Source organism: Bos mutus, chromosome 27, assembly GCF_027580195.1.
Source record: "Bos mutus isolate GX-2022 chromosome 27, NWIPB_WYAK_1.1, whole genome shotgun sequence".
NCBI classification, from domain to species: domain Eukaryota; kingdom Metazoa; phylum Chordata; class Mammalia; order Artiodactyla; family Bovidae; genus Bos; species Bos mutus.
Window position 1 is genome coordinate 12130310 of NC_091643.1, and position 27898 is coordinate 12158207.

The 27898-nt window shown below is 40.0% G+C and overlaps 1 protein-coding gene across 2 annotated transcripts; it reads right to left on the reverse strand.

Annotated features, from left to right (window-relative positions):
• Positions 1–134: 134 nt before the first annotated feature.
• DDHD2 (DDHD domain containing 2) lies at positions 135–27296 on the reverse strand. 2 transcript variants are annotated; one of them, XM_070364331.1, is made up of 18 exons: positions 27158–27296; positions 25681–25908; positions 24839–25026; positions 23917–24006; positions 23115–23235; positions 20759–20848; positions 19668–19803; positions 19115–19323; positions 18770–18837; positions 15729–15851; positions 14552–14647; positions 13420–13530; positions 13156–13311; positions 12799–12901; positions 12488–12658; positions 11458–11620; positions 2811–2918; positions 135–635 (listed from the first exon to the last, which is right to left on the reverse strand). In XM_070364331.1, the coding sequence occupies exons 2-17, from the start codon at positions 25898–25900 to the stop codon at positions 2837–2839; spliced, it is 2127 nt and encodes a 708-aa protein (XP_070220432.1). In that variant the 5' UTR covers positions 25901–25908; positions 27158–27296; the 3' UTR covers positions 135–635; positions 2811–2836. The 2 variants fall into 2 exon arrangements, with proteins under 2 accessions (XP_070220432.1, XP_005893921.1); XM_005893859.2 differs by having other exon boundaries at positions 135–2045.
• Positions 27297–27898: the final 602 nt, after the last annotated feature.

Below are 27898 nucleotides of genomic sequence, written 5' to 3' on the forward strand. Positions count from 1 at the left end.
GGAAAAGAACCCGAATGTCCGTTCTTTGTCCAGTACTTTTTTTAAACTTGTTTTAGTAACACAAAAGGGAGGAGAAAATGGTTATTGTACTGATTCTCTTTGGTCTTTGATGGATGAACCAGGTAGAAGTAGGCAACTGGTCAAATTGGTTTTATTTCATTATTTACTAAAGTTTTAAATATAATCACATAAAAAACAAACATTTCAAAAAGTGCAAAATATTAGAAAGCTAATCAGTGCTATTAATCTTTCCATGCAAACAATCTCTCTTGCTGAGAATAAGCAATACCAATTCTGCAGCTGGGAATATGTATAAAATGATACTCTACCAGAGTTTAAAAATAGGCTTGGTCAAGAGATTGCACATGATACAACTGAAGTAGTGCAAAAAATATACAACTGAATAAGGAATTTAAGTCAAGCTTAGTACCCTGTGTAAGTGCATCCATGATACCAACACGGGGATACACAGGATATAAAGCTCTTTTCCAGTCACCTGCCCTTCACCACCAGGAAGGAAACACTTCTTAGTATAAACAGTGGTTTATCTAACAATCCGGGGTGATGCTGTTCATCTTTGGTTACAGGGACTCACTCTTGCTTGTCCTCTGGCTTACTCTTACGATTTACTTACTCTGTTAATAGGAAGAGTAAATTTAAATTTGAAGACAACAACTTGATGAAAGCTTCCCCTTTACATTGAATGCTACCTCATTCTCAGTAACCCTTATTTCGGTCTCGGAGTTTATGTAGTAAATAAAGCATCTCATAGAGCTGAAACGTCTTAGTGGCTTGGTCAGCATTAGTCTGTAAGCAGATGGACACAGAGGCCAGGCTCTCACCAGTACCCCAACCTTATGCTGTCACAGCGATGGCGTGTGTGAATGGTAAACGCCGGGGGTCTACATTCACCCATCTCTCTTGCACCTCTGACACTGACTGCGGCAGCTGTTCCTAGCCCCAGAGCCAGGTTTCTCTTTCGGAATGAGAAACATCTCCCCCTGGGCAGACCCACCCCTCCCCCAGCGCTGCCTGTGCCGGGGCCTGTCCAGTTGTTCCCTGCACTGCGGGGACTCAGAGGCAACAGTGTCTGTTTAAAGAGAACAGTCTTCAACACTCCCTTCACACAAGCAGATGTGGCAGATGGCTTTCACAAGTTGTTCCACCATGAACACACCACTAAAAGGTTTTATTCATCACTTCATAAGCAGTCAAAGCTGTGTAACTGCAGGTTTGTCAGCATTTATAACTTTACCCTAAACTTAAGAACTAACAAATAACTAGGTTGGACTTCATCTAGAGTCTCCCAGTTTGAAGTATGATATGATATAAAAAGGCAAGTCTAGGATATGTAATATCTTTATAAAGATGTACCTGATGGAAACTAAACTGTCCACTTTAGACTCTTAGAGCAGCTCAAACAGCTGTAAAAACAATGAACATCCTCTGTGAGTCCTAGCAATAAATCTTGTCAGTCAACTATAGAAAGTAAACAGTATTTATAATTTTAGTCTTTCTTCATACAGTACGTGTAGAAAACAAAAGTTGGCTGGAGGGAATCTGACTGCCCACCAGTCTCCCTCCTCCACTTAGATCTAGCCTTCCAACGCAGAGAACACCCATGACCATAAGCAGACCCAGAATGGCTTCTGAGTCTCAGGAGCCCACTACCAGATTAGAATATTCTCTAAAGATAAACAATAACCTAGTAAAATTTACACCCAACCCAAAACAAACTCAAGGCAGGCTTTATACCATCTCAAGTAATAAGCAATAGAGTGTGGTATGTAAATACCATCAGAGAATTAAAGATACAGACTACCCACAGCCATGAAGAAAGAATGGCGAATGTTTCTGTGAAGCCAGTGGTAAAAAGTAACAGGGTCTTCCCTTTGCTTTTCCACTTGCTTCCAGAGAGGAAGATTATCTTCCAGAGACCCCAGTGGTGAGTAAGTGGCAGGCAACATGCAGGGAACGACATAGCTGAGAGGAAAACGCGGGAACAAAGAGGCAGGTTTTCTGGGGAAGGATCCCTCAGTGTCCATCTAGGGGAGAAAGTGGAAGAGAGGTCATCACGCTGAAGGTAACCAGAGAGAATGCCAGAGTCTGACACACAAGCTTTCTAACTATTAATACATATATACAAGGCTGAGTAATGTAAATCCCAGGTTGGGCTGTCTATACTTAAAGCTGAAACTGTTGTAACTGCAAGGAGCTCAAACCAGTCCATCCTTAAGAACACCAGCCCTGAATATTCACTGGAAAGGCTGATGCTGAAGCTCCAATACTTCGATGCTGGGAAAGACCGAAAGCAAGAGGAGGAGAAGGCGGCAGGGGATGAGTTGGTTAGATGGCATCACTGACTCAATGGACATAGATTTGACCAAACTCCAGGAGACAGCAGAGGACAGAGGAGGCTGTTGTGCTGCAGAACATGGAGTCGCAAAGAGTTGGACACAACTTAGCGACTGAACAACAATAACAATGTAAATCCCAGAATGGACTGTATGTACTTAAAGCTGTAAATGTTGTCATGGTAACTTTTAGACGGTCAGAACCATGAAGATTCTGAGTTTAGATCCTAAAAATGACAAGTGTTACTGGACCAAGTTGCTAGCAAAACACACACTAACCTTTCTCTAAATGGCCTCCAGTGCTTTTTTCCCATGAATTTTAACCAGAGTCCCTCTAAAAATTAGTAATAACCTAGATCTTCGTGACAAGCAACAAAAAGTACATTTCCAAGCAGCTTTTGAGGCTCCACATGTTATATAGGAATAATGCTACATACATGACATTTAAAAACTTACATTAAGCAGCCTTAGGTGGTTCATTTTTACTGTAAAGGCTGATCAAGGAAGATACCCTGGGTTTGGTAGATTTCTTTGAGGACCAGCAGTACTGTATCTTCAGACTCCCTGGAGAAAGAAAAGATGATGTCGTAAAAGGAGACTACCATTTGTACTAGGTGTTTTACATACACAACCACCTCACAGTTCATTTTTTTTACTGTTTTAAAAAACATCTGGCTCAGAAGTGGTGTATCTGACAGTGGCTTGGAAGGTAACCTAACAAAGAAGTTGTTTGTTAGGTTACCTTCTAACAAGTCTACGTTGCGTTCTGTAATATAAAAAAGCCAGTAGTAAATGACCAAGCCCTCCCTCCACAGAACTCCTTCTTGGGACAACATGGAAGAGTCATCCAATTCATCACCTTAATTTTTTAAATTTTGAGTCACCTTTTTAAAAGAAAAGCCAATACAATCATGTGGATAAAGATCAAAGATACAAAAGGATGTAATAATGAAATCTCCTTCCCACTATTTCTAAACCACGAGTTCCCAACTTCTGACAACTGATGTTATCAACTTATGTATCTTCCAGATATTATTCAGTGTGTGTACAAGCCATTACTTATATCTGGTTCATAAAGAAATATGACTATAAAAATAATATCCATGGATTGTCTTACAGGTATATGGCTCAAACACTTTTCTAGGTCTGGGGTTTGACATTTTTTGAGCCATGGACCTATTTGAGAATCTAATGAAACCTATGCATTTCTCCCCAGAAAAGACATCATACACATATACTATATACCCAAAATCGTAAGTAGAATTTCACTAGATTTGTAGACTTTTTCTGTCCCCTACAAGCTCTGCACGTGGACTGCAGGTTAAGAAATTCCTCCTATCCCAATGAGAGGAGATTAGCTAAACCAGATATTAAAATGGTGTGATCCTGGTGCATAAATAATGAGTGAATAGAAAAGAACAGAAAATTCAGAAGTAAGACTTAAAAACCCACAGAAATTTAATACAATGAAGTTAGAACCTCAAATCTATTAACAGCGTTTTCCAGATGGAGAGCCATTTGGAAAATGATTTGAATCAATTCACATCTTCTTACAAGGATAAATTTGAAGAGAATCAAAGATTTACGTGTAAAAATGAAACCCTAAAATATCAGAATAAACTGTGGTAAGGAATTCTCAGGAGAACAAGGAAAATCTAAGCATGACACAAATTCCAGAAGCCAAAAAAGAAAAATCTGACTACATAAAAATCAAAGTTTATACTTAGCAAAAAAACCAATGTACACAATGTTAAAGACAAACTGGGGAAAAGTTATTTACAACTCATATCACAGATTTTATCAATTAAAAAAACAACAATTCAATATGAAAGAGAATAAAGAGTATAGATAACTCCCCAAAAGAAAATTAAAATGGTGTGTGTGTGTGTGTGTGCGCTCGCGCGCGCATGCCGGCTTATGTACCCCCACAGGGAGAGCAGGGCAGAGGGGGCAGTTGGACGAGCGCTCTAGTGGCTGCCAGGTTCCCCGCCTGGGCATATACCTCCGCTCCGCATCCTCCACCAGGCACAGGGTCCAGGGGCAACCCGGGCCTGGGGCAGAGCCTGCTTGGGGGCAGCAGTCACGGTTGGCACTTACTCAAGTGGCGCATCAGAAGGAGCCTAGCACTCTGACAGCAGCCTCTACCCCACAGCTCCCGCAGGATATACCCGGAGACTACACACAGGCCCCAGGGACCCTGCAGGGTGGCCCTATGACGAGTGGTGGAGGCTGGGCACAGTGATGGGCTGTGAGGGGCCAGGGGGACATGCACGTGAGGCTGCGTGTGAGCAGAGCAAGGGAACAAGTGCAGCTCCGGCAGGCAGACAGCTCAGACCTCTGCCTGCAGAGGGTCCACGTGGGTGCCACTCTGGTCAGTACTTCCCGGCTCTGGGGCAAGGCTTCCAACGCAGGGAGAGGGGAAAACACACACCTGCAGAGAACAGAGCCAGCCTGGGCCCGACCCTTGCCTCCAGCAACTTGGATCAGATCCTGTCCCAGCAGGGTGCCAGCCACTGGGCAGGGGCAAAGGTCTGCCTCACACCCAGCTCCAGCCCCACCCCCTGCTGAGGGGATATCTGAGGGAATCCAGCTCTCCCAGTGGAGACACTGGGCACACGCAGTCTGTATAAGGATGCTCCCAAATCAGAACACCCCTTTAAGACCACAAGAGGTAACTGTTTCACCTAAATTCACAGTGACAGATAAAGTTAAGCAAAACAAAAACGCAGAGGAACTGCTCTCAATTGGAACAAGAGAAAAAAACCCTAAAAAAACAAATAATGAAACAGAAATAAACAATTTACCAGGTAAAGAATTTAGAACATTGTTAATAAAAATGTTAATTGAATTTAGGGAAAAGAATAGATGAACATAGTGAGAATTTTTAAAAGGAACTAGAAAATATTTAAAAAGACCCAATCTGAAGAGAATTCAATAGCTGCCAAAAAAAAAAAAACACCACACTAAAAAGAATGAATAGCAGACTAAGTGATACAAAAGAACACATATATGATCTGAAAGACAGAAAAATGGAAATCATCCAATCAGAACAGCAAAAAGAAAATCCGATTTTTAAAAATGAAATCAGTATAAGAAATCTCTGAAATAACATTAAATAACCAACATTCACATTACAGGAGAAGACAGAAGAGAGCAGGGCATCGAAAATGCAGCTGAGGTGATTATGGCTGAAAACTCTCCAAACCTGAAGGAAATAAGATATCCAGGAACAGGAAGTACAGAGGACCCCAAACAAGTTGAACTGAAGGAAACCCATACCAAGAGAAAACATAATTAAAATGGCAAAAGGTAGAGAGAGGCTTCTAAAGGCAGCAAGAAAAAAGAAAACAGAATCCCCACCCATAAGACTATCAGCTGATTTCTCTGCAGAAACCATGCAGGCCAGAAGGGAGTGGCATGATCTGCAACCTAGAGTACTCTGCCCAGCAAGATTACCATTTAGAACTGAAAGAGAGAACAAGAACTTCTCAGACAAGCAAACACTGAAAGATTTCATCAATATTAAGGGTTTTCTCTAAGTGGAAAAGAAGTAAGAACCTATAGAGAAGAAATAAATACAGAGTAAGGACTGAGGACCAACAACTGAACTGAGCAGTATGGAGATTAAAAGACAAAAAAATGTGAAAGCAACTGTAACTACAATAAACATGAAATAGGAAGATATAAAATACGACATCAAAATATGGAGGAGGGGAACAGAAATGTAGAATGTTCAGAATGTGTTTGAACCCATATGACAGCCAGTTTAAAACAAGGAAATATAGGTCAACATATATGAACCCCAAGGTAATCACAAATTAAAAAAAAAAAAACAACAAATACACAAAAACTGAAAAGAAAGGAATACAAGCATACTGCTAAATAAAATCATTAAACCACAAAGGCTTAGTTGCTCAGTCATATTCGACTCTGCTACCCCATAGACTGTAGCCCGCCAGGCTCCTCTGTCCATGGGATTCTCCAGGCAAAAATACTGGAGTGGGTTGCCATTCCCTTCTCCAGGGGATCGTCTGGATCCAGGAATTGAACCCAGGTCTCTCGTACTGCAGGCAGATTCTTTACCATCTGAGTCACCAGAGAAGCTCCCTAAACCACAAAGGAAGAAACAAAAAGAACAGAGAACTACAAAACAACTGGAAAACAAGTAATAAAATGCAATAAGTACATATCTATATCAATAATTACTATGTCAATGGGCTAAATATTCCTATCAGACAAAATAGACTTTACAACAATGGCTATAACAGAAGACAAAGAAGGGCATTCTATAATGATAAGGGATCAATACAAGAACAAGCCATAATGTTTAACATATATGCATCCAAGACAGAGCACCTCAACATGTAAAGCAAATACTAACACACCTAAAGGGAGAAGCTGACAATAACACAGTGACAGAAGGGGACTTTAACAGCCCACTTTTATCAATGGACAGATCATCCAGACAGGAAAGCTATAAGGCAACAATGGCCTTAAATGACACATTATAGACGATCTGAATATATTAGATATCTACAAGGACATTATGTCCGAAAAAAGCAGAATACAGACTTTTTTTTTCCAAGTGCACATGAAATGTTCTCCTGAACAGATCACATGTTAAGAGGATAGAAATTATACCAAGTATTTTTTCCAACCACAATAGTATGAAACTAGAAATCAATTACAGAAAGAAAAACAGGAAAAGAACTCACATGTGGAGATTAAATGATATGCTACTAAAAAAACAACAGATCAATAGAGAAATCAAAAAGGAAACCAGAAAATACCTTGAGACAAATAAAAATGGAAACACGACTCTCCAAAAATCTATGGGATGCAGAAAAAACGATCTAAGAGAGAAGCTTATAGTGATACAGGCCTTCCTGAGAGAGGCCTTCACTTCCTTGAGAAATAAGAAAAGTCTCAAGCAAACCTACCACCTAAAGGAATTAGAAAAAGAAAACAATGCAAAGTTAGCAGAAGCAAGGGAATAATAAAGATCAAAAAGAGAAGGAATAAAACAGATCTTAAAGAAAAAAAAACAACAGGGCTTCCCTGGTGGCTCAGTGGTGAAGAATCACCCGCCAATGCAGGAGACACAGATTCAATCCCTGGTCTACCACGCCCGTACTCTAAGAGCCCTGAAGCTGCAACAGATTCAATCCCTGGTCTACCACACCCGTGCTCTAAGAGCCCTGACACTGCAACGACTGCAGCCCCGTGCCCTGGAGCCCACGCTCTGCGACGAGCAGCCGCCACAGTGAGAAGCCCACGCACTGCAACAGAGTAGCCCCCGCTTGCCACAACTAGAGAGAAGCCAGTGCAGTAATGAAGACCCAGCACAGCCATAAATAAATAAATACAAAATTTTAAAAAACAATAGAAAATATCAATGAAAACAAGAGTTAGTTTCTTGAAAAGATAATGAGAAACTGATAACCTTTAGCCAGGCTCACCAAGAAGAGAGAACCCAAAATAATCAAAATAAGAAATAAAAGAGGAGAAATTACAACTGATACCACAGAGAGAGAAAAACATAAGAGGATACTATCAAGAGTCATATTCCAGCAATCTGGACAACCCAGAAGAAACGGACAAATTTCTAAAAAAACATAAAAATTGGCAAGACTGAAATCAATAAGAAACAAACCATCTGAACAAACTAAACACTAGTAGTGAAATTGTATTTGTTATGTAAAAAACTCACAGAAGGCTTCCCTGGTGGCTCTGTGGTGAAGAATCTGCCTGCCAATGCAGGAGACACAGGTTCGATCCCTGGTCCAGGAGGATCCCACATGCCGCAGGGCAACTGAGCCTCTGCATCACAACTACTGAGCCTGTGCCCTAGAGCCCAGGGTCCTCAACTGCTGAAGCCCGCGCGGCCTAGAGTCCATGCTTCCCAACAAGAGAAGCCACCGCGATGAGAAGCCCACGTGCTGCAAGTAGAGAAAAGCCTGTGCAGCAAGAGACCCAGCACAGCCAAAAATAATAGAAAATAAGTAAAAATTAAAAATTAAAATACGTAAAAATAAGTAAAAGTTACATATTAAAAAAAAAAAAAAACCCAGGAAACAAAGTCCAGGACCAGCTTCCCAGGGGGATTCTAGCAAACTACAAAGATTTAACACTCAACCTTTTTAAATTATTCCAAAAAATTGAAGAGGAAGAAACTCTCCCAAATTCATTCTTTGAGGCTATCATTATCCTGATACCCAAATCACACCAATACACTACAAAAAAGGAAAACTACAGGCCAATGTCTTTGATGAATATAGATGCAAAACTCAACAAAATATTGCAACAATCCAAAAAAATAAATAAAAAGATCATACACAATGATCAAGTGGGATTTATCCCAGGGACACAAAGATGCTTCAATATTCACAGTTCAATCAGTGTGACACACCACATCAACAAAAGGAAGGACAAAAATCACATGATCATCTTAATAGATACAGAAATAGCATTTAATAAAATTAAATATACATTGACAAAAATTCTCCAAGTTGGTATAAAGAGAACATACCTTAACATAATAAAGACTGCTTATGACAAACCCACAGCTATCATCATACACAACAATGAAAAGCTGAAAGCCTTTCCTCCAAATTCAGGAACAAGACACAGATGTCCACTTTTGCTTCTTTGATGTAACATAAATAGTACTGGAAGTCCAAGCCACAACATCAGAGGAAGGGAAGGGAGGAAGGAAGAAAAAGCACCCATGTTGGAAGGGAGGAAGTAAAACTGTCACTATTTACAGATACGTTATACTTTAATACAGAAAACCCTAAAGCCTCCACCAAAAAGCTATTAGAACAAATGAATTCAGTAAACTTGCAGGATACAAGATTAATATACAGAAATCTAATGCTTTTTATACAATATTAACGAACTATCAAAAAGTAAAAAAAAATCCCATTTAAAATTACATCAAAAAGAATAAAATGCCCTAGGAATAAACTTAACCAAGGAAATGAAAGCCTATACTCTGAGAATTATAAAACGCTGAGAAAGGAAACTAAAGATGATATAAAGAAGTGAAAAGATATTTTGTGCTCTTGGATCAGAAGAATTAATATTATTAAAATGGCCATACTACCCAAAGCAACCTACAGACTTAATGTTATCCCCACTGAAATACCCATGACATTTCGCACAGAACTAGCACAAATGAATCTAAAATTTATACAGAATCACAAAAAGCCCTATATTGTCAAAGCTATCCTCCCAGACTTCGGACTATACTACAAAGCTACAGTTTCGAAATATATTAGCACTGGCACAAAACCAGACACACAGAACAATGGAACAGAACAGAGCCCAGAAATAAACCCGCACAGCCACAGTCAACTCACCTACAACAGAGGAGGCAAGAATATACAATGGAGAAAAGACAATTTCTTCGATAAGTGGTGCTGGGAAAACTGGACAGCAACATGTAAAAGAATGACATAAAATCTCTGCACACCATATACAAAAATAAACTCATAATGGATTAAACATCTAAATACAAGTGTGGAAACCACAACCTCCTAAAAGAGAACATGGGCAGAACACTCTTTGATATAAATCATAGCAAAATATTTTGGGTCTATCTTTCAAAACAAAAATAAGCAAATGGAACCTAATTAATCCATAAAAGCTTTTTGCCAGCAAAGGAAACCACAGACAAGATGAAACCAAAAGCTACTGAAAAGGAGAAAATATCTGCAAATACCATGAGCAATAAGGGGTTAATATTCAAAATATATAAACAGCTCATAAAGCTCAACATCAAAAAAGTCCCCAAATAACCCAATCAAAAAATACGCAGAAGACCGAAGAGGCATTTTTCCAAGGAAGACATACAAATGGATAATGGGCACATGAAAAGGTGGTCAATATCACTATTCCTCAGGGAAATTCAAAACCAAAATGAAACATTACCTCACACCTGTCAGAATGGCTGTCATCAAAAAGAACACAAATAATAAATGTTGGCAAGGATGTGGAAAAAATGGAACTCTTATCTGCTGCTGGTGGGAATGTAAACTGGTGCAGTCACTGTAGAACATGGTATAGAGGCTCCTCAAAAAAATAAAAACAGAACTACCATACGATCCAGCAGCTCTACTCCTTGGCATATATCCAGAAAAAATGGAAACACTAACCTGAAAAGATATATGCACCCCAGTGTTCATAGCCACACTATTCACAATAACTAGGGTATGGAAGCAACCTCAGCATCCATCAACAGACAAATAAAGATGTGGTACATATTTACAATGGAATAATACATAGCCATAAAAATAACAGAATTCTGCCATTTGCAGCAACATGGATGGACCTAAAGAATATTATGCTTAGTGAAGTAAGTCCTCATTGTATCACAGGTATTTGATAGATGTAGAAAAAGCAGGATAGGGCAGTGCTCATTTGGGATTAAATGATGGCTTATTCATAATTATTAATACAAAATAGCACAATCATGTCATTTGAGGGATAATGGGCACGTGAAAGGGTGCTCAACATCGCTAATCCTCACGGAAATTCAACACCACAGTGAAATATCCCCTCACCCCTTTCGGAATGGTTGTCATTAAAAAAATAATAAATGTTGTTTAAAATAAATACAAATAATAAATATTTGGTCTTAATAAATAATTAAGGCTGAGCACTGAAGGCTTAATAAACAAAGAAGGCTGAATGCCAAAGAATTGATGCTTTCGAACTGTGATGTTGGAAAAGACTCTTGAGTCCCTTGGACTGCAAGGAGATCCAACCAGTCCATCCTAAAGAAATCAATCCCGAATATTCATTGGAAGGACTGATGTTGAAGCTGAAACTCCAATACTTTGGCCACGTGATGGGAAGAACTGACTCACTGGAAAAGACCCTGATGCTGGGAAAGATTGAAGGCAGGAGGGGAAGGAGATGACAGAGGATGAGATGGTTGGATGGCATCACTGACACGATGGACATGAGTTTGAGTAAGCTCCAACAGTTGGTGATGGACAGGAAGGCCTGGCGTGCTGCAGTCCATGGGGTCGCAAAGAGTCAGACACGAAGGAGTGACTGAAGACAAAAAAAAAAACCCAAAACAAAAACAAACACTTACCAGTAGCACAGATGGCTTTGTAAAGCAAATAAATATTCATTAAAACTTTCAATGGGCTTCTCCTGTAGCACATAGTCAATGCGCTGGCCTCCATTCAGCATTCCCACATGGATAGGGGGGGCTTCCTCTTTCACTGGTACAGGGTTCTCTTCTGTGTTAACATCTGGATGTGAAGGAACCATGGTCAGAATATAGAAGCTTCCAGCCCTCCAAGGCTGTCCTTATCTCCCTTTACACTCCAGCCTCAGCAGAGAAGGAGCTACTCTGCTCAGAAAGCTCTCTCTCTCCTCTCAATGCCCTTAAAGCTTGTTTTCAAGCCACACTGATTTTATCCAATCCCCTTTCTTTCCCATACCTTTGACAGCTAATTCCATTTATCTTTGGTTTATAAACTAAATGCAAGCAGGGTTGGAGAAGGAAATGGCAACCCACTCCAGTATTCTTGCCTGGAGAATCCCATGGACAAAGGAGCTTGGTGGGCTACCGTCCACTGGTCGCAAAGAGTCAGACACGACTCAGCGACTTCACTTTCACTTTCTTTGGTTTACAAACTAAATGCAGTTAGATCGCCTTAGGCAGTTGAAAAGAAACTCCTTTTGCAGTTAAAAAGCAAAAGAATGCCGAACTAACTGTGCAATCAAAAGAAGTGTCCCAGCTAGTCCCCAGCCAGGAAAATAAAACTGACCCATGAATACACAAACATTCCCCGGTAAAAGCAAGGTTCTTCACAGTGTAGGCTCTTAGCATCACCACCACAGTGCCTGAGTGGGGAATGGTTTAAAGCCTAGTTACTAGATGCTCAGCTTCTCTTAACACTTTCCCTCACAAATAATGTGTTTCCACAATTTGTGGCTATTTGATGACAGACAGAAACCAGCAGAGCTGAAGGCCCAGTAGGACTCATAGTCTAGTGCTGGTTCTCAACAACAAGGGGAAAGTTAAGAAGACCCTGGGAGAATAAGAACCAGACTTCAGGGAGTCCCTGTTCTCTGGCCCGGTGCAGGTAATCACTGTGTACAGAGTCACTGACCACTATGCTTCTCCGAATTTGACTCAGGTTCTGCTTCTGTTTCTTCCGCAGTTTCCGAAGCTTGTAAGGCAGGGTATGGAGCTCTGGTGAAAGACTTCCAGGCCATCCGCAGCGAACCTAGCAAGTTATTCTTAAGGTCCATGCTCATCCTGGTCAAGCCTTCTCTCAGTTCTGAAACACATGTGAAAAAGAATGCTACATGGTTTACGGAGATAAAAGGGCTCAACATAGCTAAACAAAGTGAACAAGGTCCAGTCAGCCTGCACTGACCAGAAGGTCTACAATTATCAGGTTCTGGACTCAAGACATACCTAAGTGCATCCGCTTCCTGCCTTTATGATGTGGGATCAGCATTGGCTCAAATTCCACTCCTGGGACCACCATTGGTTCAATCCTATAGGCCACAGGATCAAACTACATGCAGAAAACAATAGTTACATATACCTCTGCTGATCATAATGATGGTCTCAGGAATAAGAATAATTATAAGCTCATTTATTTTTAAATGTACTTGTTCTGTCCCCTTTACTTCCAGGTTCATATTATAAATTTTCTCATTAGTACAAAATAGTATAGAAAAAAGTAAATCAACACAATAGACTATCATATGCTCTTCACCAATAAGCCCTAACATTCAGGCAAAATCACAAGAGCTGTCCAATGCTTACAGGGTGATAAATATTGAAGAAACCTTTGCATGTTGGAAATCTGTAGTTGGGGTCAATTCTTTTCAGTCCCCGGACAGTAAGGAACATTCCAATGGGAGATCCAAAAGCAAAGAATATTTCTGGTTTATAGATAAGCCGGGGGTATTTTACAGGCACCTGGATGAAGGAAATAAAAGCATCTCTTACTGATAATAAAAGTTACATCTGTTTCTACAATACAAATGGCAAACAATAAAATGACCAAAGAAAATGAGTACTGTTTACCTGCCCAATGCCGACGTCCAGACCATTAGTACTACTGTAGAACTCCGACTCTTTGGGGATATTAGACATATTTGCCCCAGCAGGTGATTGAGGGGTTGGTCTATTAACACCCTAAAGAATAAACAATAGTTCTGTGGAGCTGCTAAGTAGTAAAAAATATCCAAAGGATTATACAGTTTTCTACCGGTTTAAAAGGATGCTTGGGAAGGTTTTGAAACGACAGTCAACAATTTTAAGAATCTCTCAGAAAACAAAATACAACTAATGAAAACCAAAGCTGCCTTAAATTATGAATTGATATCCCTACATGCTCTGAAATGATGAAAGCTGTACAAAGCCATCTGGATAGTAACTGAAATTTTGGGCAACCATCATGAGAGAAAACAGCAGCAGAGCACTGTGGGGCGCTGGGGGCTGCTGAGTTCAGTGCAGTCCTATGCCTTTCTAATCAAAGCAGACACTATGTCTCTATCAGCCTTAAACCAGACCCAAGCAACCTACTGAACAGTTGAAAGATAATCATCTAGGCTATGGAAAGGAATTCAGTGGCCAAAAATATTCAGTGCACAAGTACTGTTACAACGTGGTTATACTTTGAATACATTATGCTAAGTGAAAGAAGCCAGTCACAAAAAGCCACATATCGTGTAACTTCATTTATAAGAAATATCCGGAATAAGAAAATTCAGAGACAGAAAATACATCAGTGGTTCACAGGAATGACGAATGGGGAGTGACTGCTGTTGAATATGATGTTTCTTTTTACAGTGATGGAAATGTTCTGGAATTCGATAGTGGTGATGGGTATTCAACTCTGAATATACCAAGACCCACTGAATTGTATATTTTAAAAGGGTGAATTTTATGGTATGTGATGTGCAATATATTTCAATAAACTAGTTATAAAGCTACCCAAAAAACGAAAACAATTGAATGGTAGAAGTCCAGGGGAGATAAGACTTCTGACACTGATAATATTTTTAAAGATATTAATAAAATGTATTTAGTTTCTAAAAAACAGAGCCAAAGGTAAATTTTTACAACTGCTTAGCTCCCTATACATCTCAAAATGCACAAGGGTACAAGGGAGTCAGAACACTGTTTAATCCCATAAGCTATATCAAGCACATACCATTGAATTTTTTCTGGTCCTAAAGTAGTTTAGTATCTTCTTTCTTGGTCCTAAAGGAATTCCCATTTCCTGAAGGTCTTTGTCTGTACATAAAGTCTAAGCATAAAAAATCAAACACTGTTTTTATTTCTAGGCAAAATAAAATCAATTAAATGTCCTATTCTCTGAGAGGAATAGGCCTAAGCACTCTGTTGTTCTTGGCTTTACATGACTAAGAGTCCCCAGTGGTAAAGCATCATTAATAACTTTATCTCTTAATAAAGGAGTTTAAAAAAGGAATATAAAATATCAATTCTGGAGTTATCAATGCTGTAGTAATACAGATACTATTGTAAAAAAAAAAAAAGCCTACAGAAAGGAGTATCTAACTTCATGACAGAAAAATCCTCCACGGTTTCCACGCTCCTCAGATGTTCCATTCCTGAGAAAGGTTATGTTCCTGTTCATGCACATGAGCAGTGACACACAGAGCAGAAAACACACCAACAATCCAGATATCGGCTAAAGGGCTGCTCCCTGATGAAGTCTTCCTTCGCTCCCCCAGATTAGATCAGCTCATCCTGTTGGTATACTCCTAAACCACTGTGTACTTTCCCTACTTAGAACTTAGCACAGCTGTAATTAATTATGTGTTTGGCCATCTATGTCTCTTCCACTAAGCTATAAGTACCATGAGGTTTGAACGATATCTGCCTTATCAGCACTCTACCTCATACTTGGTACAGCTGCCTGATCATAGTAGGTATTTAGTAAATACCTGTTAAATGAACAAATGTGTCACAAACCTTAAAAAAAAAAAAAAGGCACACCTGAGGTGGCAAAAAAATAAGCAAATACCCGTAAGTAGAGCTCTGGAAAGTGTAACAAAATAAGAGCTGGAAAAGTCAGTGGCCTTTACACCTGCTCTCATGTTTTCAGAGCTGTGCTGGATTTTAGTCTTTGCTCTATTCCTATTATCAACGTGGCTCCTCTGAACTTTGAACTCCCACAAAAAAAAGATCACTTTATATGATGGAAAAAAAAAAACAACAAATAATGCTAAAGAGCATTACTAATGATAAAGTATGTATGACTAAAATGCTTCTAAAGGGCAGACTCTTAGCCAGCAGTATGATGAAAATAAGCAATAAAAATACTGAAAATGGAAGAGTGTACAGTTTTAAAAGATTATTTTTACCAGAGCTTCCTTATCTATTTTCTCCTTCTCAAAGATACTAAAGAATTCAGACAGTTGAAGTTTCTTCAACTCTTCCTCCAGTGTTGGTGTATCTCCTTGATCCATGAAAATACTTGGCAAATCCTAAAAATTAAATTGTAAAACTTATATTGTCTAAATTCATTTAGATTTTTTTATTACTACTACTTTGCAATAAAGAAAAGCACTATGTAAGATAGCCACACAGTATCTTAACTTTGACTAAATTGAAATGTATACAAAATATAAACTAAAATGTGATTGATCTTTAAGTTTTTGCAGTCGATTAAAACTTTATATGTTTTTAAATAAATGACTTGGTGAATGAATGACTATTAAAGTATTCTTCATCATCATTAACAAAACTTTCCCTGAGCTCTTAGTAGTGTTTAAGGACAGCTTTCAAGCAGAATTTCTATAAACTATATCAATTTGCATTCAATTCATTCTTCATTTCCTCATACGCAAATTCCATTTCAATTCAATGATTCTGTAACTCTAATAACAGATCAGTAGAGAAGGCAATGGCAACCCACTCCAGTACTCTCGCCTGGAAAATCCCATGGATGGAGGAGCCAGGGAGGCTGCAGTCCATGGGGTCGCTAAGAGTCAGACATGACTGAGCGACTTCACTTTCACTTTTCCTTTCATGCATTGGAGAAGGAAATGGCAACCCACTCCAGTGTTCTTGCCTGGAGAATCCCAGGGACGGGGGAGCCTGGTGGGCTGCCGTCTATGGGGTCGCACAGAGTTGGACACGACTGAAGTGACTTAGCAGCAGTGCATATTTATAATGAAATAAGATAACCATAATTATTTTCTGTTCAGTTCAGTCACTCAGTCGTGTCCGACTCTTTGCGACCCCATGAATCGCAGCACGCCAGGCCTCCCTGTCCATCACCAACTCCTGGAGTTCACTCAGACTCATGGCCATCGAGTCAGTGATGCCATCCAGCCATCTCATCCTCTGTCATCCCCTTCTCCTCCTGCCCCCAATCCCTCTCAGCATCAGAGTTTTTTCCAGTGAGTCAACTCTTCGCATGAGGTGGCCAAAGTACTGGAGTTTCAGCTTTAGCATCATTCCTTCCAAAGAAATCCCAGGGCTGATCTCCTTCAGAATGAACTGGTTGGATCTCCTTGCAGTCCAAGGGACTCTGAAGAGCCTTCTCCAACACCACAGTTCAAAAGCATCAATTCTTTGGCACTCAGCCTTCTTCACAGTCCAACTCTCACATCCATACATGACCATAGGAAGAACCATAGCCTTGACTAGACGGACCTTTGTTGGCAAAGTAATGTCTCTGCTTTTCAATATGCTATCTAGGTTGGTGATAACTTTTCTTCCAAGGAGTAAGCGTCTTTTAATTTCATGACTGCAGTCACCATCTGCAGTGATTTTGGAGCCCAAAAAAATAAAGTCTGACACTGTATCCACTGTTTCCCCATCTATTTGCCATGAAGTGATGGGACCAGATGCCATGATCTTCGTTTCCTGAATGTTGAGTTTTAAGCCAACTTTTTCACTCTCCTCTTTCACTTTCATCAAGAGGCTTTTGAGTTCCTCTTCACTTTCTGCCCTAAGGGTGGTGTCATCTGCATATCTGAGGTTATTGATATTTTTCCCCATAATTTTGATTCCAGGTTGTGCTTCTTCCAGCCCAGCGTTTCTCATGATGTACTCTGCATAGAAGTTAAATAAGCAGGGTGACAATATACAGCCTTGACGTACTCCTTTTCCTATTTGGAACCAGTCTGTTGTTCCATGTCCAGTTCTAACTGTTGCTTCCCTGACCTGCATACACATTTCTCAAGAGGCAGGTCAGGTGGTCTGGTATCCCCATCTCTTTCAGAATTTTCCAGTTTCTTGTGATCCACACAGTCAAAGGCTTTGGCATAGTCAGTAAAGCAGAAATAGATGTTTTTCTGGAACTCTCCTGCTTTTTCCATGATCCAGCGGATGTTGGCAATTTGATTTCTGGTTCCTCTGCCTTTTTCTAAAACCAGCTTGAACATCAGGAAGTTCACAGTTCACATATTGCTGAAGCCTGGCTTGGAGAATTTTGAGCATTACTTTACTAGCGTGTGAGATGAGTGCAATTGTGCAGTAGTTGGAGCATTCTTTGGCATTGCCTTTCTTTGGAATTGGAATGAAAACTGACCTTTTCCAGTCCTGTGGCCACTGCTGAGTTTTCCAAATTTGCTGGCATATTGAGTGCAGCACTTTGACAGCATCATCTTTGAGGTTTTGAAATAGCTCAACTGGAATTCCATCACCTCCACTAGCTTTGTTCGTAGTGATGCTTTCTAAGGCCCACTTGACTTCACATTCCAGGATGTCTGGCTCTAGGTGAGTGATCACACCATCGTGATTATCTGGGTCGTGAAGATCTTTTTTGTACAGTTCTTCTGTGTATTCTTGCCACCTCTTCTTAATATCTTCTGCTTCTGTTAGGTCCATACCATTTCTGTCCTTTATCGAGCCCATCTTTGCATGAAATGTTCCCTTGGTATCTCTAATTTTCTTGAAGAGATCTCTAGTCTTTCCCATTCTGTTGTTTTCCTCTATTTCTTTGCACTGGTCGCTGAGGAAGGCTTTCTTATCTCTTCTTGCTATTCTTTGGAACTCTGCATTCAGATGCTTATATCTTTCCTTTTCTCCTTTGCTTTTCGCTTCTCTTCTTTTCACAGCTATTTGTAAGGCCTCCCCAGACAGCCATTTTGCTTTTTTGCATTTCTTTTCCATGGGGATGGTCTTGATCCCTGTCTCCTGTACAATGTCACGAACCTCAGTCCATAGTTCATCAGGCACTCCATAATTATTTTAGAATGTGGCAAATATTTATAGAAGCATATTACTATTTTGCTTCTATCATCCAAGAATAACAGAGATAATTACAAATCTGTTAAAATTAAAATAAATGTAAATTTAATATTATGGTATGAGACTAAGTGGGAAAAAAAGTCTAAAATCTAAAAATCCCTAAGAAATAATACGAGAAAACCTATCTGAACATCTAAATTACCTTTTTACTGTCAGTATCTCCCAAAGAATCTTTCTGATTTGTTAGGATATCAAACAATATAAGCGAACCTGTAAGTAAAACAGAAGAATAGGGGACAATTTTGAATCATTAGCACTGAACAGCTGCCTTTTACACAAAAAAGGAATAAGCCAATTACCCATGTAGCAAAATCTACTAAGTAGGGAGTCTTTCTTTCCAATCCACCATCACCCTTCCAACCCCTTCCTAATATTTCATCACACACCAGTTCTAGACCTCTGAATCTGACACTGATAAAAGACACTGTACTTCAAAAATACTTAAAAGGTATCCATAAAATATGATAGTCCTAAACTATGTCATTACCTAAACTATGACCAGCAATGGATACACTCCCTTTGAAATCAGGGTTCCTCTGCAGAAAAAGTATATAAATTCGGTTCATTTCAGAAGCGACTGTGTCCACGATAGTCTGACAGTAGGTGGGGCTGTTGTAGAAGAAGACATCCAGAATCGTGTCGTTTGTAAAGTGCCTGAGGCGGTTAATGCTAGGAAGGGTTATTCGCTGCAGATCTCTGAAAAAAGGAAAGATGTTTTAAGCAGAAAACTTAAATTCCATAACCTCCTTTATGCTAAAGAAATAGTAAAGCTGCAATAATAAACACTAATGAGCCATTAAAACATACTCGAAGAAGATACACACCATTCCCTACTCCTGACCCAAGCTGGTTAAACAAAGGGATTGTTCAGCACTTAATAATGTAACTCTAAGAAAATGACACAGAAGTACAAAAAGTTTTTTGTTGAACAGAATTTTATATACACTCTCAGCTAACAGCAGAGATGTTCCTAAGCATATTAATGATCAGAAAACATTACAATCACAGGTAACAACTCAAAGGTGTAAAGTACTACTCACACATCTACACCAGTGGAATGCAAGGGACTGTGCCAGTTGACTGGGAGAAATTCTACCCTCCCAATCTGCTGATTTTCTTGGGCTTTCTTAAAATGAGTCTGTAGCAGGTTCAAAGAAACACTGCGAAAATCATTAACTAGAAAAGAAAATTAACTAATGCATTAACAGTGAAGCAATCAATTCACAGAATTAGGATGCAACAGATCATACGATTATACCACACTCATCTACATTTGCTTAGAGCACCTACTGACCAGAGTCAAAACTAGAGCGATATTTAAGAAAAATTAATACTGCATATAGGAAAAGACACTCCTTTCATATAGAACTGCTTATACTATACAAAACATTTTCATTAAACACACACACGCTAACTTCAAAACTTCTGTGTCAGATGAACTGTTTTCATTTTTTAAAAGAATCACTTGACGATGTCAGTTGGCCTTGCACTCAAACAATCATTCATTATCCAATATTTTAGGAAAACCACTGATGTTTAGAATTCATATTACATTGATCTTAACCTTCTAGAAAGTTTATGCTTAGAAGCATTAGTCATTAGGATAAGACTCCCAAATTGGGACAATTAGACTATGAATACTACCTTTCAAAATCAAGTTCAGAGATCAGATCAGATCAGCCGCTCAGTCGTGTCCGACTCTTTGCGACCCCATGAAATCAAGTTAATGACCTAAATATTCCAGAGTATCATGAGGTTTATCACAGTCTAAGTTAAAAAAATGTAGGTTTCAGTTGTTCATTTAAACTAGATTATCTTTATGGTCACATATTTATGGTTCCCTTTAAATCTGGAATAGTTACATACAGGACAATCACATCATAAAACAATTTTATCAGACTTGAAGGCTTATTCACTCAAGAACTTAGTTAAGAGTATAAACCTATTAGCCTAAGGAAGTTACTAGCACTTTAGGTCTAAGCTGGGAGGCTTTACTACCTTGCCACCTGTCTTCAGCTCTCCAAATCTTATTATGCAGCTAAGAGGACAGCCTAAGACAACACTATCTCAGCTCAGAGGAGCACTAACAGTCCCTTTACATGATCTAACCTGACACGCTTTGCGAACCTACCACACTGTACAATGCTTCGAAAGCGGAGATCACAAGCAGGTCCGATCCCATGGACTACAAAAACCAAGTGATCTATTTGTAAAGGTTCCCCTACAAGTGAAATTATAAAGAAAAGTTATTCAGTATAACCAGTCATGTATTCTAAAATCAAACATTCACAATAAGTAGGTAATAGAAATGGGCAAGTTAAAATATGAGCAGATTTTTTTTTAAAGACACATATTTTCCTATATTTCACTACTTAGTAAAAATATTGCGATTTTACTTTGTTTCTAATTTATCTCAAAAGTGTTTCTAATTTATCTTAAAAATATTTGGTTGGTGCAAGAGTAATTGCGGTTTTTGCATTGTTGAACTTTGCCATTTGATATTGGAAAACATTTTAAATAAATGTGATTATGTTATAGATCTAACATCTAAATGTGTTTTAATACACATTTCTCACCTTCTTTCTTTGCTAAGTACTATTACTTGCTGTTTATTTTATTCTTATTTTAGACTATGAAAATGATGTTAGACAAAAAGCAAATTCGAGTGATTTTCTTAAATAAGGTCAAAATGGGTTGTAAAGCAGCGGAGATAACTTGCAACATCAACAGTACATTTAGCCTAGGAACTGCTAACGAACGTACAGTGCAGCAGTGGTTGAAGAAGTTTTGCAAAGGAGATGACAGCCTTGAAGATGAAGAGCATACTGGCCAGCCACTGGAAGTTGACAATGACCAACTGAGAGCCATCATCAAAGCTGACCCTCTTAAAACTAACAAGAAGTTGCAGAAGAACTCAGCATCGACCTTCTACAGTTGTTCAGCATTTGATGCAAATTAGAAAGGTGAAAAGACTCGCTTAGTGGGTGCCTCATGAGCTGACCGAAAATTGAAAAAATTGTCGTTGAAGTGTCATCTTCTCTTATTCTGTGCAACAATAATGAATTATTTCTTGATCAGATTGTGACATGGGACAAAAAGTAGATTTTATACAACAACCGGCGACAGCCAGCTCAGTGGCTGAACCAAGAAGTTCCAAAGCGTTTCCCAAAGCTAAAGGTGTACCAAAAAAAAGTCAAGGTCACTGTTTGGTGGTTTGCTGCCAGTTTGATGCACTACAGCTTTCTGAATCCCAGCGAAACCATTACATCTGAGAAGTATGCTCAGCAAATCAATGAGATGTACTGAGAACTGCAACGCCTGAAGCCGGCATTGGTCAACAGAAAGGGCCCGATTCTTCTGCACAACAGCACCCAACCCCACGTTGCACAAACAACACTTCAAAAGTTGAAGAAATTGGGCTACATAGTTTTACTTCATCTGCCGTATTCACCCGACCTCTTGCCAACTGACTACTACTTCTTCAAGCATCTTGACAAATTTTTGCAGGGAAAACTTTCACAACCAGAATGAGGCAAAAATGCTTTCCAAAGAGTCTGTCAAATCTGGAAGCATGGATTTTTATGCTACAGGAATAAAACTTATTTATTGTTGGCAAAAATGTGTTGATTGAAATGGTTCCTATTTTGATTAATAAAAACATGTTTGAGCCTAGCTATAATGATTTAAAATTCATGGTCCAAAACTACAATTAGGTTTGCACTAACCCAGTAAGTCAGTGAAAGAATTTTTCAGGATTTTTAAACTTTTTATTTTGAAACAACTGCAATCTTACAGAAAACTTGAAAGAATAGTACAAAAAATCTCTTTTTCACACAGATTCCATACTTTACCATTGTTCACACACGTTTATTTTTAGAACCATTTGGGAGTACGCTGCATACATTATCAGACTACAGACATCACATCTCTTTAAACCGTTAATATTTTGTGTGTTTCCTAAGAATAGTCTCTTGTATAACAGAGGGCAGTTACCAAATTCAGATAATTTGGCATTGACAGAATACTTAAAAGGAATTTTATAATCCAGTTAAATATATTACAAAACCAACCATAAATGCCCCTAGCTAGAGACCAGTGGATAACCATCAGGGTCCTAATAAAAAATAGTTTCCCCTGGTTGAAAAACTTCAAGGACACAAGTCACCAGGAATAAATAAGCAAGCAGGAAGAATCACATTTCTTAGAATTAGGACTAAAGCAGTTCATTTGTACTTAGTGACTTCCTGATTAGTAGTGCCCAAATTTTATCCATCCCACCATATATACTTAGCAACTTCAAAAGAGATTTTTATACCTATTAAGATTCTCACTAGATCAAGTAATACTAATCTTAACTTAGAATAAGCCCATTGGATTAAAGACCATTTTTTAAGCCTCAAGGTAATCAATGTCATAGAAAAAGGCCACAGTTTAAGTCATAAACAAGTATATCAGAAGATAAGAAAAAAATGAATGATTAACATTACCACAGTGAATGTCAACAGAGATGTTCTCAACCCCCCTCTTCACTGTTCGAGGTCGACCTTGCTCAGCAGGTGCTGAACCCCATTCATCGGACCCTGCAACTGGCTGGTAATGCACCATAAGCTTAAATAAAAAAGATCAGAGCAATAAAGATATTTATTCTACATTAAAGACATCTTAATACCTTCTGAGGGGTGGGGACAAGTCTTTCAAAACATAAAGTGTGAAAGAGAAAGTCACTCAGTTGTGTCCAACTCTGTAATCCCATGAGCTGTAGCCCACCAGGCTCCTCTGTCCATAGAAGTCACCAGGCAAGAATAATGGAATGGATTGTCATTTCCTTCTCCAGGGGAATTTTCCCAACCCAAGGATCAAACCTGGGGCTCCTGCATTGCAGGCAGATTCTTATGAATGCAATATAAAAATTTCCAAAGGTTATCCTATGTAGAATCGCTAGAAAAAAGAAACCACTAAGAATTAATTGCATTCTCTTTAGTAACTCAATTAATCTTAATCCTATCATTAAAGTCAAAGTGAATTCGCTCAGTCTCTTCGAGACCCTGTGGACTGTAGCCCACCAGGCTCCTCCACCCATGGGATTCTCCAGGCAAAAATACTAGAGTGGGTTGCCATTTCCTTCTCCAGGGGATCTTCCTGACCCAGGGATTGAATCCAGGTCTCCCGCATTGTGGGCAGAGGCTTTAACCTCTGAGCCACCAGGGAAGCCCAATCCTATCATTAAAGAAGGGCCTTTAAAAAAAAAAAAAAAAAAAGAAGAAGAAGAAGGGCCTTAATTTGCTTTACCTTTGGATTGTGTAATATAATAATTTCTCTGTTGGGAGACTCCAATTTCTTTTTCCATTCATCCAGAGTTACAGCAAGCATGTAAGTTTCCTTAAAACAAGACACATTTCATTAGATTTCTCTAATGGCTTTTCTATTAAAATTGAACCTCTCTACAAGAATACTGCTAGATAAACAATTACAGTAAGAATATCTTACTCCAATTTATCAAATTTATTTTAATTCTCTTTAAATGACAACAGACACTAGTATAGAATAAAACAAAAAACAATCAACAAAAAATAATCATTCTGCCTCTATCATCTAGACTGGAAAAAAACAGCTATACACTGTCAGTAATGCCTAAAGTGGCTTCCGACATCAATACACATTTTGATATATTTCTTTCAATGATATTAATGCATGTATATTATCCACAAAATTAGGATATTACATATACAGTTCCTTCTCTTGATTTATCAAATTTTAAAATTCGTTTAAAATTACAATAAGTATCAGAACAAAGACAAAAAATCAGTCCTAATTCCATCATCTAGACTAGAAATAATCATTGTTCACATTTTGATATATTTCTTTCAACAATATTAATGTCCTACTCCAATTTAAAGCAAATTTCAGAATAGTTTCAGAGCAAGAAAAATAAAAGCAAAAATGAACAACTCCATGGTCATAGTTTAAATACTAACAATGATCACCATTAGAGAAAAAAATTTTTAAAGACATAAACAATTTCTGTAATATTTTAAAATCTGAAAACTACTTTATCCTGAAACGGACTTGCAAAAAGAAATGCCATAAACTGTGATGCAGATAGAACCAAGCTCTCTTTATAAATTCACAAAATAAGTCACAAAGAGGAAGAAAAGATTATTAAATAAGAGAAGAAAAGGAAGAAAATGAGTAAAAGAGGTCAAAGGAATACCTCTAGAACTTCGCTGAAGCTCTCCGAGTATGGAACATACTTATTATCTTTGTCTCCTTTGAAAAACCAGGTACATCGTCTCACTTCTGAAGCCAGCTCATCCCAGTAAACAGCATACCGCATCCTCTCCCCCAAATGAACATCATATCTACCCCCATCAGTGGGAACAATTCTATCACAATCTTTTCCTATTGAGGATTGGAAAGGGGAAAAGAAGCACATAGTATAGCAAAATAAAATACAACTGCCACTCCCAAAATACAACTCTGAGTTATATGCTAAATAATGTTATAAAGCACATGAATGATCCCTTTCTTCTTGGCTAAACCATCAAAATCATTCTTGGCTTTAATGAAACATGAAAAAAATAATACCCAAATACTATTTTGCTCTTTTTCTGAGGAGAGATTATAGTATCCCTTAAAAAAAAAAAAAAACTGTAAATAAGAAAGCTTTCCTGAATTTTTTGCTTAAGGGGTCAAAAGGTAAATTAATGACCTCATGATGATAAAGTACTAACCAGCATAGAAAAAACAAGTGAAAAATTAAAGAATTCATTCTTTTGCAGTATGATACTACCACCCACCATTCTTTTTAAACAAAAACTGAAACATAAGAAACATTATTGGATAACTATGCAGAAATTACAATAGGCACTGTTTTCAAAATACAGACCAAATTCTTGAATATTATAAACTCACTGGACAGTAATGCAGAACTTCAGTATTAAAATGCTATAGGAGATAACTAGAAACAGCACTCACTATAATGACTATCATATTACAGTTTTAAAGGAATGACAGTAAGTCCTCGCCTGTTACAAGTCATCACTTTCACCCTACCAGAGCTGTATGCCTCTTCCAGCTGCTGTGAATCCTGCGAGTTGAAAGGAATCCATGTCTCCTTAGAATCTATTATCTTACAATAAAACCAATGAGGAGAAACTGGTTCATACAAACTGCCAGCATCCATGTCTAGGAGCTCAAAGGAGCTACATGAATTTGGTGATGGAGATGGGTCTGACTGGGACGACTGTTCCTGCTGTGACTCCACTGATGACATTTTGTTCTCTAAAAGACAAAAGAAAACTCTCAGAAAAAAAATTTCCTTCTATTAACAGTGTAATTGTTCATACACACAGACACACACACACAAAACAGGGTTATTTTTAGGAGGAATTTCTGGGAAAAAAAAAAAAAAGACAACACCTAAGGCAGCCACACAATTTAAAATATAAATAACAAATTAACAGCTTTTTGTTTGGTTGGTTTTTGTTTTTTTTAGGGAGGGAAGGAGGCTTTAAACAAAATGCTTCTTATAGTTAGATCAACGGGCTTTGCACTGATCTCCCAATCCTCCCAGAAAACTACGATTTTAATTAAACAAAACTGGAATCATGAGAAACGCATGGTCAAAATCTTGATTGCAAAAACACCCCAAACCACTTTACCCCAATTTCCAATATAAATCTAGTGCCAAAGCCAAAAACATTTACTCCAACTGTTTTTAATAACACCTGCTTTTAGGCTCCAGATTACGGGAATTACAACACTGAAAATAAAACTATTCATTTAAGATAACAGTCACTTCTTATCAATCCTTGAAGGGTGCTGAAGCACGGACGAAGGTACAAATTTCTGAAAACGCGAACCTTCGCTTGGGCCACTGCGCGCAGGCGCGCGCCCACTCGCACGGTCCAGGTCTCAAGAGGAAAAAAGTAGCAAGTGACCTTCTTGCCCCAAGGAAGACTGACCATTGTGTTTCCCCTTCACCGCTCGGCAGAGACTAACCAACGCTGCAGACAGACCACAAAAGGGAAACCCAGGCTCCGGCGAGGGGAGCGGGCGAGACCATCTCGGCACTCAGTGCAGCTGGACCGAGAACACCCGGCCTTCCTCTGAGCCGCCGCTCCCCGGCTTCCGCCACTTTTTATCTTTTTTTCCCTCCAGACGAATTTACCTCCACCACCTCGCGTGTCCCCTCTCCCCAGGACCCCGGGCCTCCTGCGACCCAGGTTTGAGACCTCAGGGCTCGCGGACGCCTCTCCCCGTCCCGCCTCCAGCCCCGCAGCGAGCAGCGGGACGCGGGTGGAAACCGGATGACTTTCCGGCGCCTCCAGGAGCCGTCGATACCAAGAGGGCCCAGGCCGCGTCCCTGAGACCGAGGCCACCCCCCGCCCCGCCGGGGCTGGTCCTCCCGGGCCCCCGCTTCCCTGCCTCCGGGCATCGCGCCCTCCTCCGCTCCTGGCATCTCCATCCCGCAGGGCCTCCCAGCCGCCCCTCGGGTCGGGGGCCCGGGGCCCGGCCGCCGCGGACTCACCTGGCTACCTCACAGCCTTTCGCGCTCTGCTGCCCTCGCTCAGAGGGGCACGACATGTCCCCGCGGAAGCCTGCCCCGCGAGCCGGGGCGGGGCGGGGCGGAGCTTGGGGGCCCGCGGGATTCGCGCCAACACCGTTCTCCACCGCGCTCCCAGTAGGCGAGCTGCCAGCCGGCCGGGCCGCCGAGAGCAGAGAGCTGAGGTGACGGGGAGCGCGCAGTGGAGCGACCGCCGGGGCTTGGAGACCCGCAGGGGCGCTGGCAGGAAGTGTCGCGAGAGGTGGAGGGACTCGCGCGAGATGTTATCCTCGGAACCGGCTGGAGGTCGGCGCGTGGGACTAGTGGGTGTTGCGTGCGGCGTGCCCTCCGCTCCGAAGCCGCCCGCGGGCTCTCGGCACAAGGCTCAGGAGGTCTTTGGAAGGAAGGGACGCGGCCTGAGGCGTTACGAGTGGAAAGCCTGTCAAGTCTCGGTGAAAGCCAAGGTTCTTCGAGCAAGGATAAACGAGCCCAGCCTCTTCACTTTATAGAGAGGAAGACAGACGTCCTGGCCCCCGTGGTACCCCGGCTGACCTGCTAATGGCCAGAATGGTGCGAGGACGCTGGCATGCTACCCCCTGCTGAAAAGTTGGGCAGGGAGCTGGCAGCAGCTGCGGCTGTCCAGACCTTTGCTTCTGGGTGCTGAGAACACACACTGTTGGCATTTGCAAGGGGAAAAAGATCTTTGGGGCTTTGCCCTTCTTCCTG